At 32.8% G+C, this 15,509-nt stretch overlaps 2 protein-coding genes across 2 annotated transcripts in view; one reads left to right on the forward strand and one right to left on the reverse strand.

Annotated features, from left to right (window-relative positions):
• Positions 1-3,477, forward strand: part of LOC136066412 (sesquiterpene synthase 2-like) — a 5,459-nt gene extending 1,982 nt beyond the window's left edge. Inside the window, exons 4-5 of the mRNA XM_065770702.1 lie at positions 184-202; positions 3,184-3,477. Coding sequence (XP_065626774.1) covers positions 184-202; positions 3,184-3,477 — 313 coding nt within the window. The remainder of the gene's footprint in view (positions 1-183; positions 203-3,183) is intronic.
• Positions 3,478-10,820: 7,343 nt separating this feature from the next.
• Positions 10,821-14,706, reverse strand: LOC111997261 (ATP synthase subunit epsilon, mitochondrial). Its single transcript, XM_024029334.2, has 2 exons — positions 14,431-14,706; positions 10,821-11,016 (listed from the first exon to the last, which is right to left on the reverse strand). Exons 1-2 carry the CDS (start codon positions 14,615-14,617, stop codon positions 10,988-10,990), a joined length of 216 nt encoding a protein of 71 aa, XP_023885102.1. The 5' UTR covers positions 14,618-14,706; the 3' UTR covers positions 10,821-10,987.
• Positions 14,707-15,509: the final 803 nt, after the last annotated feature.

Raw genomic sequence — 15,509 nt, forward strand, 5'->3', positions numbered from 1 at the left:
GGAATATTTTTTATTTTAAATAATAATTATTTATAAAAAGAAAAAAAAATGATTCTTTGTAATAAAAATGCAACTATACAAGGGTTGGTTATTCATAAAATATAGTTATTGTTATTTCACTAGAGGTTCTATTATACCAAACAGTGCTAATTGTGTTTACAAAGGGCTTCCTTAACCTTTCAGTTACCCTCACTTTCTCACGGTATATAATAAACGGTAGTGTAGGGAAGCAAAAGATAATAACTTGATAATTATTAAGATAAACTTTACGTACCCACCCCCACTAGAATGGCACAATAATTATAATCTCCCATAGAAATACACCAATAGTAAAGCCCATCATCATTATAAACATAGTGCTACATTATTAAATAAGAAACCAGCAGTTTATCCAAAAAAAAAAAAAAACCAAAGATTTTCCTTTTATTTTCAATAAAATGGGCCATATATATATTAGAACATCAACAGACTTGGATCCTATTCAAGTCCTTTATTTTATTTATTTATTTATTTTTTGATGGACAAATCCTTTATTCTTTATGCAGATACTTATTTTGTCACCCCATTTATATTGGTATTGGGTCTATAAGCACTGATGCAATATTATCTTTCATCTCTTTTCCAACGTGCGTGTAGCTATCCCCATCCTTGTAAATGACATCTACTACTCGTGTAAGATTAAGAACACGCATAAGTAGAGGCATGGGAACAACAGTAGGTCTTATACACTCCTCATTAATGTCCTTCCATGCATTAGCAACTTGCCTATTGAATTCATCATGGACTACTCGCTCTGAGACACCATATTGCTTCATGTAGCATTCAACTGCTGAGGGAGCATGCCCTCTCTTGCTCAAACTACATACAAAGTTTTTCAAAAGAGTAAGTAGAAAGTTGGAAACACATATGAAATAGACCTCTCACACTAGCATGTGAAACTTGATAAGATTTTTTGATCGCATACCTTATGTGACTTCATGTCATCGATGAGTCTGACTATTACGGATGAAGCTGTAATAATCTTGGGGTTGCTGAAGATCCAATCAAATGCCTCTTTTGTAACAATGTCACCCATGCCAGGAAAGAGACAGTTGTGAGCATAGGAGGTAACCAGAGCTTTTAATTGAAACATGCATATACTCCTCCATTGTTGGGATGTAGATTTTGGTATAACCATTTGGCTTCATCAAAGTAGGCCCGAACCAAACATTTCATCTAAGGTTTAAACAACATGAATGAAATAAGTATTACTAAAAAAAAATCCTTAACTAATAGTTATTCTTTAATCTACGTAACAACTTCAACAAATAAAATTCAAATAATCCTTTTTAAATAGTGTGCTGCAACATCTTTTCTTTAGAATTGCATACAACCATTATCCTCTTGGGTTTTGTTTATGCCATCAAGGCATCTACGAATGGAACCATCATCTTTTCTTTAGAGTCATCAATGAATGGAACCTGATAATGAAAACCTTTTTCTTTTCTTTTCTTTTTTTAACTTATTTGTTGTTAAAAAAATTTATTGAATTTTTCTTATCAATTCTTCTAAAAAAAGGGAATTGTTCTTGTAAGGGCACAAACAGACCTACAACCCAAGAACGACCAGACAGTGGTCCAATGAGCCCACCACAATGAATTTGTTAGAGAATGGGTAGGATATTGACTACTTAATGAGCTAAAGTTAATCACAATGAGAAGAAATGCCAAGTAAAAGATTAGTAACACTCAGTTATGAAGAAAACGGGATCCTCAGTCCAACCTGAGGAAGATCTTTTATATATGTGGTTTTGCTTTCTCTCTTTCACAAATCCTTCTTTTTCCGGATCTCTCTCCATTAAGACCTTCATTTTCCTTTTATATTTACACAAAGATTATCTTCATCCTACACTTGGAGGATTGAGATTGTATTTTTAGGACTTCTGTCCTGTCCAAAACATACTGGTAAGCTTCTGCCTTGCAATCTGAGCTGTGCCGCCACTATTTATGATCATTTCCTCATTAATGTGACCAGAATAGTAGTTGTCTTGCATTTAATGCCGAGGGGATAGCTTCCACTCCCTTCTACTTTCACCCTCCTTGTAACCCGTGCTAAGTCTACTTTCTTCCCTTTGTGATATTTTAACTTTATGTGCCTTCGATGATTACTACTCACCCTCCAAGTCAACGGGTGCTTATCTCGTGCTATCCAATGCTCGTCCCAGAGGTTCGAGGGGAATCCTCGGAAATCATCTTAGTAATCCACTTAGATGAGATTAGCGGTCCTCATTCACACAGTTCTTATCAACTTTTAATTATTAGCTTGTGTTATTTATCAAAAATTTTAATTGAATTGTTGTTATATATTTGGACATCCTACCTAATTGCCATATGTAGTGTGCATAGGGACGGACCTAGGGGGGTCTAAGGGGGCTTGAGCCCAACCTGGCCAAAGAAAAAAAAAATTGGGCACTCTTGGCCCAAAGAAAAAACAAAAAGAAAATTTTTTTTTGGTTATAATTTTTTATTTCTAGAGTTACACCTCCCTCTTCCAAAAATATAGACCCCCTCCCTTTTAATTAGTCTAGCCCAATTGGCAACTACTCAACTCAAAAAGTTAACAAAAACAAAATTTTAAAATAAAAAATCCTAGTAAACCCAATATTAAAGTACTAGCATCAGGTGTTCAAAATGCTAAATATTTAGTATTTAGAACACAAAATACCAAAAACACTACTATATGAGACATTTCAAATGCTATATTAAAGTAGCAAAAGTAATTTTTGGTTTGTGAAAATAATTTATTTTGTAATATCTGATGCTCTTAAGAAACAATATTATTATGTGTTTTTTTTTTTTTTTTTTTTGGTTGGTAGATGTTTGCATCTTAATGTGTTAAGAAACAAGGATTTTGTGTATTTATCTTGATTGATAGTTTGTTAATACTATATGGATACCTATTTGGTTTTTTCTTTTTCTTATACTTTGGCCCCCTAGCTTGAAATCCTAGGTCCACCTTTGAGAGTGCATGTGTGTATATATATATACTAGTATGTAACCCGTGCTACCGCACAGGAATGGTTAATTATAGTGATACTATTGGTCAATTTCTTTTTTGTCTTTTTGGGTTTATCACAAGGAGGATAGAATTAGATAAAACAATAAAAATATATATTGCATTTTATTATTTAAGTGATGCATGTAGTTTGAGCAAGAGAGAGGGCATGCTCCCTCAACAGTCGAATGTTGCATGAAGCAACATGGTGTCTCAGAGCAAGTAGTCCATGATGAATTCAACAGGCAAGTTGCTAATGCATGGAAGGACATTAATGAGGAGTGTATAAGACCTACTGTTGTTCCCATGCCTCTACTTATGCGTGTTCTTAATCTTACACAAGTAGTAGATGTCATTTACAAGGAAGGGGATAGCTACACGCACGTTGGAAAAGAGATGAAAGATAATGTTGCATCAGTGCTTATAGACCTAATACCAATATAAATGGGGTGAAAAAATAAGTAACTGCATAAAGAATAAAGGACTTGTCCATCAAAAAAATAAATAAATAAATAAAATAAAGGACTTGAGTAGGATCCAAGTTTGTTGATGTTCTAATATATATAGGGCCCATTTATATTGAAGATAAAAGGAAAATCTTTGGGTTTTTTTTTTGGATAAACTGTTGGTTTCTTATTTAATAATGTAGCACTATGTTTATAATGATGATGGGATTTACTGTTGGTATATTTCTATGGGAGATTATAAATATTGTGCCATTCTAGTGGGGGTGGGTACGTAAAGTTTATCGTAATAATTATGAAGTTATTATCTTTTGCTTCCCTACACTACCATTTATTATATATTGTGAGGAAGCGAGGGTAACTGAGAGGTTAAGGAAGCTCTTTGTAAACACAATTAGCATTGTTTGGTATAAAAGAACCTCTAGTGACATAACAATAACTATACTCTATGAATAACCAACCCTTGTATAGTTGCATTTTTATTACAAAGAATCATTTTTTTCCTTCTTATAAATAATTATTATTTAAAATAAAAAATAAGAATTCCTTATTAAAAAATCCTTAACCAATAGTTATTCTTTAATCTACGTAACAACTTCAACAAATAAAATTCAAATAATCCTTTTTAAATAGTGTGCTACAACATATCAAGTCTCAATAAAGGCCCAAGACACATGTCTAGGTTAGATAGTGGTAGACAATGCTTTTGATTTGGAAATTGTGCTTGTCGGGGGGATAAACACATTGGAGAGCTTCCTTAAATAATTAATATAATGTATAGAAACACACTTTAACCCAAAAGGCCTAAACCTAATGGGTTTGAGTTCAATTATGTTATATTAACCACTTATTCTTCTCATCTTTATTCAATATAGAACTTCACTCACTCTTGTAACTCAACAATCTTCCCCTCACATGTGAGTCTGCCTCTCTATGGGCTTCAAGACCTCTCTGTGAGTCATGAACAAGTCCTATTCACTCCCTTTTACCTAATGAGCTTTTCACTTCATCAACGTGTTATCCATAGGTCTCTCGTATGCCATCCACGGGAACTACGTGTCAACCCTGCACACACATCCATGGGAACCCCGCAATATTTAGCACCATTAGCAATACTCCTTTGTGTGTGTGTGTGTGTATGTGTGTGTGTGTGTGTGTGTGTGTGTGTTTTTTTTTTTTTTTTTTTTTTTTTTTTTTTTTTTTTTATTCCTTAAGTAATTAATATAACATATAGAGACACACTTTAACCCAAAAGGCCTAAGCTTAATGGGTATGAGCTCAATTATGTTATATTAACAACTCATTCTTCTCATCTTTATTCAATGTGAGAGATTTCACTCACATGTGTAACCCAATAGTGCTACCACCACCACCTCTTTCTTGGTCATAGTCACCATGATGTCTTTTATATCTGTATGCATATCCATGAAAATGTGTGCTATTGTGTGTGTGTGTGTGTGTGTCAGAGAGAGAGAGAGAGAGAGAGAGAGCGTGAAAATGAAAATATGCTTGATATGTTTACAAGGGAAATGAGAGCAAGAGTGAATTTATAGGTGCAAGAAGAAAAGTTGGGGTGGTGTGAGAGTGCATGAAGCATGATGCAATTTTAACCAGTAGACTTAGGAGAGTAATTTTTAATTTTTGATTTTTTTATTTATTTATACAAAGTATTTTAAGTTTATAGATTACTTTAACTAACTTTCAAGTTTCAACAAATAAACCATTAGCAAGAAACTGTGACCAACTTATTTGCGGTCAATTTATTTATATTAAAGTAGGGGTGTTCACCAAATTGCACAAACCGTAAAAACCGCACCAAAATCACTCACAAAATGACATAACTTCACCACACTACAAGTAACAGTGCATCACGCCGCATGGTACAGTACAGTTTGCGGTTTTATAATAAAAAAACTGCACAAACTGCACCTCACTGCACTCTCTCTATATATTAATATATTTATTTTTTAATATTAAATATATTATTAATAGTTTAGTAACCCTAGTTTTTCAAAAAAAAAAAAAGCTTAAAACTCTAGCAAGTGTTGATTAGGAAAATCAACCTAAAATAAAGAAAAATTAGCTCAATAGTTTCAAACTTTACCCAAAACAATGGGATAAATCAGTTTTGGGCAAGGCCAGAAAAGCCTAAATTTGAAAAATATAATGGCTTCAAACTGTTCAAATTGCATCTTATACATCGTACCACACATATGATCACAAAAATGAGGTACAAAACAATTATATTTTTTCCTAAACCGCACCACAAAGTGTGATGCTAAAAATGATCCGAAACCGCACCATACCGTACCGCGCACACCCCTACTTTAGAGTGACATATTAATAATTAAATTGGCTTATTTAGAATAAGATAATTTATTGTTTAAAATTATAGTTTATATTACAAGTAAATAAACTATTCAAAAGCATACTTAGCAGAGTTAGGAGGTATTCTTTACTTGTTTGTGTGCGCGCTATTATCCCCGCCTACAGTAGAACACATATGTGGATTGTGGACTACAGCTCTATGAAGAATTGATAGAAAACATGTTTTGGGAGTGTTCAGAACTCTCTCTATATATTAATATATTTATTTTTTAATATTAAATATATTATTAATAGTTTAGTAACCCTAGTTTTTCAAAAAAAAAAAAAAAAGTTTAAAACTCTAGCAAGTGTTGATTAGGAAAATCAACCTAAAATAAAGAAAAATTAGCTCAATAGTTTCAAACTTTACCCAAAACAATGGGATAAATCAGTTTTGGGCAAGGCCGGAAAAGCCTAAATTTGAAAAATATAATGGCTTCAAACTGTTCAATTGCATCTTATACATCGTACCACACATATGATCGCAAAAATGAGGTGCAAAACAATTATATTTTTTCCTAAACCGCACCACAAAGTGTGATGCTAAAAATGACCCGAAACCGCACCATACCGTACTGCGCACACCCTTACTTTAGAGTGACATATTAATAATTAAATTGGCTTATTTAGAATAAGATAATTTATTGTTTAAAATTATAGTTTATATTACAAGTAAATAAACTATTCAAAAGCATACTTAGCAGAGTTAGGAGGTATTCTTTACTTGTTTGTGTGCGCACTACTATCCCCGCCTACAGTAGAACACATATGTGGATTGTGGACTACAGCTCTATGAAGAATTGATAGAAAACATGTTTTGGGAGTGTTCAGAGTTTCAAATTTTATGAGAAATTTATGTTATTATTATAATTTCTTATTGTGGTATAATAGTTGAAAACTGTATAACTTTATTGGTTAATATCTTTTTGTGTTTCTAATAAAAATATCTAGTATTCAAATCTCTCATTGCTTATTGTAACTATCTAATTAGCAAAAACCTGTTAAGTATAATATGATTAAGATTAGAAAATTACTAATAGGTTAACGATTCAAAATATTTAGACAAAAAATCATTCTATGCATAAAAAGAATATACTCAAGTAACCAATCAAACACTAAATTATTTTATATATTATATATCTTTATCAAATTAAGAATGACTTATTATATTTTATATATCACGTAGAATGTATCAATAAAATTTTAGATGAGTTATTATAATTTATAAGATTCAAATATATATATATATATATTTTGGGAGGGCTTGGGACAAAACCTTTGGTGTCATTGTGTCAATGTGTCTTCGCCACTGGACTGGACGTGGATGTGTGTATTAATGATGCTTTTGTTTGTCATATCACATCAGTCTAATGAAAACATGTAAGCAATGATATGTGAGTATTTATTTTGGGTGGACTGTGGACATCATATCACTCGTACATGCACCCATGTGTGTACTAAAGATGCTTTGGTTTGCCAAGTTGAAGAAAGCTACCTTCACATGATGTTAGATACGCAAGCAAAAAACAGTATAGTAGGAGAGTACCTTCTGCAATAATTTTTCAAATTGCATGTGATGTTTTGTTTGGCTTCCCATTAATCTTGTTGATCAAAGTGAGAAACCCCCAAGTTACAAAAGAAATATACCATGCATCGGATGCATATTTTCTCCCTCTTATATTAGGATAAACCCTACATGTAAGGCCTACCTCTGCATGAGAGGGAGGAAACATTATCATAAGTGAACCCTACACGTGGGGTCCACCATCGTGTGAAAAGGAAGAAATATGCATTCGATGCATAGTGTATTTTCTCCAAGTTACAAGCAATTATTTTTCTTTTGGGTTAGACAATGATCTCTCTCTCTCTCTCTCTCACATATATAGGAGCAAAAATAAGATAAGTTAAAACAAGAGAGGAAAAAGCTTTTTTATAAGTTGAAGTTTTTGATTCAATCATTGACAAAAAGCTCCACTTATCTTCATATTGTAGCTATCAAAATATTTTTTATTTTAAAATATTAGAGTCGTGAATTTCAAACTTGGATTTGGGACCATTTCAATTGCTCTTTTAAGTTATTTATTTAAGCCATTAATTGTTTTTTTTTTTTTAATACATCAACTGTTAGGGGTGTAAGATTTGAACCCTAGATATTTCTATTGAAAATACTAAAAACTTGCCAATTGAACTACAAGACTATTAGCTAAATAGTTTTAATTTGATTGATTATATAGTTCTTTGTTTGATTTTGACTTTGTTTAGTAACAAATTTTGAATTCATAGAAGTATGTAATTGAAGGCCCGTTTGGTAAAGCTGTTTGAAGACTCTTTTGTATAATTTGAATGCTAAATATCATGGGGCCCACTTTGGAGCAAGTTGTTTGGTAGGGAAACTCTTATAAGGATATTTATATTGCAGTACTCAATATAGGTAGCTCAAAACATGTATTTAGAAAACCCATAAGGAGGTGTATTTAACACTTAAGTTGCAATTCTGAATGGTATAATAGTAAATATTGTAAAAACATTAGGACCTACACATAGTCAATTGATTTAACAAAACACAACTACTCTCTCTCTCTCTCTCTCAAATCCACTTAACTTTCTCTCAAATCAACATTAATCTTTTAGATCTTCCTCTCAACTTCCAACTACTGCTCATTACTCCTCATAATATTTCATCTAACTCTCCAGATTTTCTAAATCATAGTAATTGTAGGGGGCAGATCTTAAAACCAAGCCCAACCTACTAAGAGTGTGCTAGGATAGGAGCCAAATACAACTAATTTGTAGTAGATGGGTAGTTAAGGCCAACACTTTGATTCCCAAAGACTACGGCTTGATAATTAAAGCAGATGGTACTAGCAAGAATGATAATACTCGATAAAAATATAACAGGAAAAGAGAGATTCTTATTTAAGTCTTTTTCTTATACCAGCAAGAATGACAATTCTTGGTATTACACTGGTCTTTTTCTTTCTCTATTTCTCTCTTTGAACTTTTTCCGATCCCCCTTCAATGATGATTTTCCTTCTTATTTATAGCTGTTTGAATTACATCTCTGCCTTTCACTTAGAAGGCTATTGATCTTTCTTTGGATACTCATCCTACCATTGCCTTGTTGGTGGTGGTAGAGTAGGTTACATACTGTGAAGACACTGTTCAGTAGTCATTTTGCCATTAATGCGATAGAGTGAGTTGTTGTAGGGTATTTAATGCAGAAGTGATGGATTCTTTATTTGGAAGTTTCCTTTCTCTTTTGTTTATGTGTCATCATGGTCCTCATTGGCCTTTTAAAACTCAACTTCTGTGGCCTTCCTCTTGTCTCCCAAGGAGCATTTGCTCCTCAGACTCCTCGGGTGAGCCATAACCCTCAACTTTCCTAGTCCACCAAGTACTTAGGTTGTCTGGAGTGGGCTGGGCTTAATCTAATGAATAGTTGGGCCTAATTATACCTCAAGTAGATCCTATTGATAGTTGCTTCTCTTCAAGCTCCCTCTCCCCCATAGTAACAATTATATCGCACCACATCAATAAATAGATCATGACAGATTGTATCCTAAGTTAACTTATGGTTGACCATTATAGGAATAATAAATTATATATATATATATAACTTAGATTTCCCTCTTAAGATTCAGCCATGTGGCTATTTAACTAAAAAATATACTTTCATTTTATAAGAAAAAATCCGTATGACAGAATTTTAAAAAATGAAACCAAGAAATAGCACATAAGCACTATACCTAAATCTTGTCCCATATATATATATATATATATATTAGTGCTAATGAAGAAAGAACACAATGAGAAGATGGGATGAGAGGAAGTAAGAAGGAGAGAACAAAAAAAGTTATAGTGGCCGTTCGTATTCAAGAGGGAGTTTTTCTTCAATAAAATAAATTATTTTACACTATCCGCGTTCGTGCATTACACACTTTTTCTATACAAAAATTGTCATACCAAACACCCAATTTTGTGTTTTTAGTTTTAAAAGAATGTTACAAAAATATGTTAACAAACACTTTTTTTTTTTTTTGTATTATAAGTACTCAAAACACGTGTTTTAGTACACTTTTTAAATCACAATTTTCATATTGTTTTGAAAACCAAAACTACAATACTCTTACCAAGCGGGTCTTGAATGATTCAACGCTATGATTTTGAGTGCTCCTCAGTCCTCACTTAAAAGTTTAAAACAAAGGAGGAAAATACCCAAGAAAAAAACTGGACAAGAACAGTAAGGATTATTGAAAGCAGTAAAGAGAGAAAAGATTTCCCTAGAAACCTTATCAGAAGGCATTAAAATTTTTATATTAAATAAAATTGCAATAATTTTGAAAAAGTGAGAAATAATATACCAATTAAATTAGATTATCTGATCTAGTGCTTATATAAGCATTAGATCAGATGCTCTAATGCTTATAGAGTGATGTTTGACCATATGAGTAATTTAAACTAGTTAAACATTAGTAATACCCTTTTTAAAAAAATAGTGTTAAGTGTGAAATAATTAAAAGATCTTGTTTTCTTGAAAGCAACTTTTAGGTTAGGGCTTGAATCCAACCACAAACAGGATCGTAAAACCCTTTATTTTGAAATTGCGGCTAACTAGAGAAACTGGAATAATAGCTAGCTGTAAAAACGATAGTTGAAATAATAGTAGTTTGGACAATTCCTATCAAATATTTTGGCAAAAATCATATTAACATTGAAAAAATATCTAAATTCCAAGAATTAGATTTCTTAGGGTAAACTCTCCCAAGAACTCTAAGATCGTAATTCTTTGAGAGAATAGTTGCACAAATCACTACCTATCACAAAGGATAATCATTGCAAGGTTAATATTAGAGTAAACTTTGTAACAAAGCAGAAGGATGATCATTTCTCTACATGGAAAGTGCCTGAAATACTCAGGGTAGATGATATTATTAAACGCTGAAACCAAGCAATCACTTAAAAAGTAGGGAGCATCCGATTTCCATTAGAAAGACATGCAATGTATTGCAATAGACTAATGCAAGTTACATTATTACAAGAGCAATAAAATGCAAAAACCAAAGTGGTCCAAGTTTAAGCATCACAAACCCCATGAAAAAAAACTGTAGAACCCAATCCACAAATCAGTCTTCTGGCGTGTCTGAACGGAGGGCTGATAAGAAGAAGATAAGAATGTTTTATCAGAAAATTTAGTAGAACAGGGCAGCATATAAATTAATATCAAGAATTTAAATGGGATCAAATATGAAGTCACTAGAACAAATGATTGGAGTTAAACAGCCACTAGGAGATGCCTCCTTGACCGAAACAAACAAGGCTTAGATGCTGCACATAATTTTCAAATTTACCTTGATCCTCTTAAGTGTGCTAATGTACCTATTTACACAATAATCCAACACTTGGAAGACGTGTTCTAAAAAGCTACAAATTAACCAGCCAACCAAGTTGTCAGTAATCCTGCAATCCTATCCCTAATCCGTATCAACATTTTCATATGAGTAAAAAGAAAAGCACCATTTACTAGTTCAAAGATAAATATTGTTACTGTCACCTTAAAGAGAAGATAACATGCTTTCAAATAATTTACCCTGCCCACAAACTAAATCTAGATAGTTTAACATGAAAGATACTATCTTTCGCACGAACTGCACCCTTAAATTATCCCCATCTTTGGAGTTGGTCTAATTTATCATGAATTTGTAGTGGATAAAAGAAAACAATTCGTAATATGCTGCATACAAGCGAAAGAAAGCATTTTAATTACTACATTTCAGCCAGCTCTAGATAAGGCTTTAATTTCAGATTTTGGATTCTTTTGTCAACTTTATTACCTAAATCTCTAAAAATATTACTCTTACCTCAACTACCCAAGAATTTATTAATCCACAGGCCCAAGGTTCTACGCATAACATTAAGAATATCTAGATTGACAGCTTCCTCAAATTGTCCACAGTTAATACTCTCCCCAATGCCATGCACCAAGAAAGGAAAGCCACCCTCAGCCAGACAAGCTTTCCATATACGTTTCCAGGGGAAGTCTGTGCCACCCCCCACAATGCATTGTAGTAGGTCTTCACCTAGTACTTCTTATTTCTTATTTTTCTTAACTTTTTTACAGTTTGCAGCTCTGCCTACACATTCGATGGTACTCGGGCAGCTTCATTTTTTTTATTAGTGAAATATTTACTCATTAAAAAAAAGAAAAAGAAAAAGAAAAGACAATCATCAGCAAACAAAAAATGACTAAACTTATTACTAGCTCTACTAATTTTATAGTAATAGGAAACCACACTTGTTTTAGTTTTGTTAACCATGAACAAGTCAAAGTTTCCCCGCAAATTATAAAAAAAAAGATGTGGAGAAATAGGACCACCTAGTCTGATTCCTCCAAAGGATGATATAATGGATTTAAAAGAAACCCAACTGTTTAAATCACACGTAAGCATTGAAAATAAAAGCAACCACCAAATAAATTTCCACTTCCAATCTCTCAAATAGCGAATAGTTTTTAATTTTAAGTGTTTAATTAGAACAACAACATAATAAAAACCACCAAGCAATTCATTTCTCAGCCAACAATCCCGACTAAACATCACATAAACTATGTTTATTTTCAAAATGATGTGTGTATGCAAAACAGGAAAAAAATGCAGCATATGATAGTAAGATTAATCAAAGCAATTCTATCAAGACTAGCTGTCATGAAAGACAACCCATGTCCTAGGAATAATACCAGGAAATAAAATGCAGCATATGATTATGATAGTAAGATTAATCAGAGCAAATCTGACAAAACTAGTTGTCATGAAAGACAGCAATTGAAAATAATCCATGTCCTAGGAATAATTCTTTGACATGTATTATATGGGAAATTATGGAAGAGAGAGAGAGAGAGAGAGAGAGATGCAGGACAAAGGACTAGGGACAGAAACAGATAACAGAAACTATGAAAAAGAAGTGGCAGAAGTATAAGCATTGAAGTTCTCCAACAGATGCTATATCTAATAGTCAATAATATAAATGGTAACATTAAAACAATGGTTATGTTAGTACCATCATCTGGAACATACAGAATGCTTCATTCAAAATCTAATTTGTTTAGTTCAATGAATTTCCTTTGCTTGAGAACTTTATAGAATAACAAATGAAGTATACACACACATACACAAAAAAGAGGAAGAAGAAGAAGAAGAAGATAGTTCTATAACTATAGTTAAGTTTGCAAACAATAGGGTATTCAGATGAGAGAATTCATCTTCTTTTTCTTCAATTATTTGCTTTCTTTTTGCTCTTGTACTTATTCACAAAGATTAATTGTAGAGAAGCAAAATAGATTAAGTAATACCTCCAGCGAGACCAAAAATCAGGATTCAGGAGGCATTTCATCTCATAGGCATCACTCCCCTATTTTAATATCTTTATGAACATCATATGAGTTTTTTAACAAACAAGTCATATTCTCAGAAACAAAGTCACAAACAACTTATCGATGCATTAATCACTTCTATTACAACATCCCATTACTTCCTAAACCACTCCTAGGACCCTTATTCAATAACAAGAGATTTTACCAGTTAAGATCAATCATCATGAAGCAGACGCCATACATTCAAATCTTATATCACATCTATATATTTATATGTAATATACCAAAAAACAAACAAACAAGCAAATCACTACCATTCAGCCAACAAGGGTCTCCTCAATGAGCCCACACAACTAACAACCCTAACAGAGAGCCTACACATCCTTAGTATATACAACAGCTACTATTTATACATTCTCATAGGAGACAAAAGTGTGCCCAATATATCATCAATACAGAAACACCCCTGTAATAGAAAACTAAAAATCTGCACACCCAAAAATAAAAAACTTTTGGCAAAGACCTAAATTGGATATAACATAAGAATATTTACTTCCCTCAATACTCAAGGGACTATATTTTCATTTTAAAAAAGGCCAAAACACACTGTTAGGTTTTAAACCCATAGCTCATGAGTGATTTTAAACCCTGAAGTTATAAGTGCCCGCTTTTAGTCCTGAAAATACTGAAATTGATCGATTTTAATCCCAAACAAACTTAAAGCAATCCCTTTCCCATGCAGTGATAATGTATTAGGTTTAAGTTTTGCCAAGATATCTAAAAGGGACTAAAAGCTGTCACATTAAAATCTAAACTTTGGCACATGACCCATTTTAATTCCTGAAGTTTAAAGTGATCCCTTTTAATTTTATTCCCTAATTAACTTCAAAGTGACCACATTTAGCCCCTAAAATACTTAAATTGATAAAAATCTAAACTTTAGCTCATGACCCATTTTAATTCCCGAAGTTTAAACCTATTATTAGACTACAATCAATCACTTCAAAACTAAAGCCACTCATGGGCTAAATGTTAGGGACCACTAAAGACAACAACAGAATCAATATCTACATCAAACCCTCATTTTCATCAATAAAACACAATTGAAAGTTATGAAACAAGATGATCAGATCTGAAGTGAAAATAAGAGATTAGATCAAGAAAAAGGAGATATGGGTGAGAGAGAGAGAGAAATCTTACTGGGCTTCTGGGGCTTGCCATCAGTCCACTTGGAGAGAGAGAAATGGACCTTCTCTCTTGTGAGTGCTTCGGTCTTGTGAGGCTCTTTCAAGCAATTTCTCACAAGATTCGCGCATATGTTTGAATATGTTATATAGGTCATCCCTGCAGCTCTCCAGAACGGTACTGCTGCGGTTTGCGACGCCATTGTTGATCCCTCCGTGAACTAAGCTTACCCTTTTGTTTGTGTATTTAGTTTCTAAATGACCAAACAAGTCTCAGACTTTAAACCCAACACAGACAGTGTAACATATAAAGATGAAAAGTGAGTTACGTTGTTTGGGCTTGGCTAAGGTCATATTAACCCACGTAACAACGCAAAGGGCCCAGCCCACTAGATCATTTGATGGGCCATAATATTTTGTTTTTCTTTTTTATATTGATGGGTACTGTTAATCTTTCACATTGTTTTTAGGATCAAAATCTTTTTCACAAAACATCACCGACTTTGTGCGATGGTCACTTCACAAATATAAATGATTGTAGAGTGTGGGGGGTAAGAGCCGGGATTCAAGTCTTCAAGAGCGAGCTTCACACACATATACACTTATATTAGACTAAAGAAGAATTCTATCTTATGTTAAAATAATATATATATATATATATATATATAAAAAGTGTTTTAATACTACAACTATTTTATATGGCACACTGTGATAGATTGCCCGTCACTTTCACATGAATTTATCACTTTTTCTTTACTACTCACAATCGGTCACATAAAATAGTTGTGAGAAATGATGTAATTATAGAATTATTGAATGTTACGTGAATGAGATGTGAAAATGTTTGTGAGGAATTTGTTATCCCTAGCAGAATTGCAATGAACTCTCACAACATTTTCAAAAATGTCACACAACTCAAAACAAGTTTATTGTGAAAATATTATAAAATTTTGTTGTTCACATTAACTTTCTCATTGTGGGAAATATGCTAAGGCACGCAAAATTTAATTCCTATAAAAGGCGAGAATTCATTAATCATGATATGGGTGTCAAACTTTAGTCAATAACGGCTATGGTACTAAAATAATTTATGAA

Source organism: Quercus suber, unplaced genomic scaffold (genome assembly GCF_002906115.3).
Source record: "Quercus suber isolate HL8 unplaced genomic scaffold, Cork oak 2.0 scaffold_34, whole genome shotgun sequence".
In the NCBI taxonomy this organism is placed as follows: Eukaryota; Viridiplantae; Streptophyta; class Magnoliopsida; order Fagales; family Fagaceae; genus Quercus; species Quercus suber.

Bases quoted from the DNA above. Each gene is read 5' to 3' on its own strand.
- LOC111997261 (XM_024029334.2), bottom strand. From the start codon at position 14,617: ATGGCGTCGCAAACCGCAGCAGTACCGTTCTGGAGAGCTGCAGGGATG. The intron at 11,017-14,430 runs GTAAGATTTCTC...TCTTCTTATCAG, and splicing joins TGGCAAGCCCCAGAAGCCCA to CCCTCCGTTCAGACACGCCA.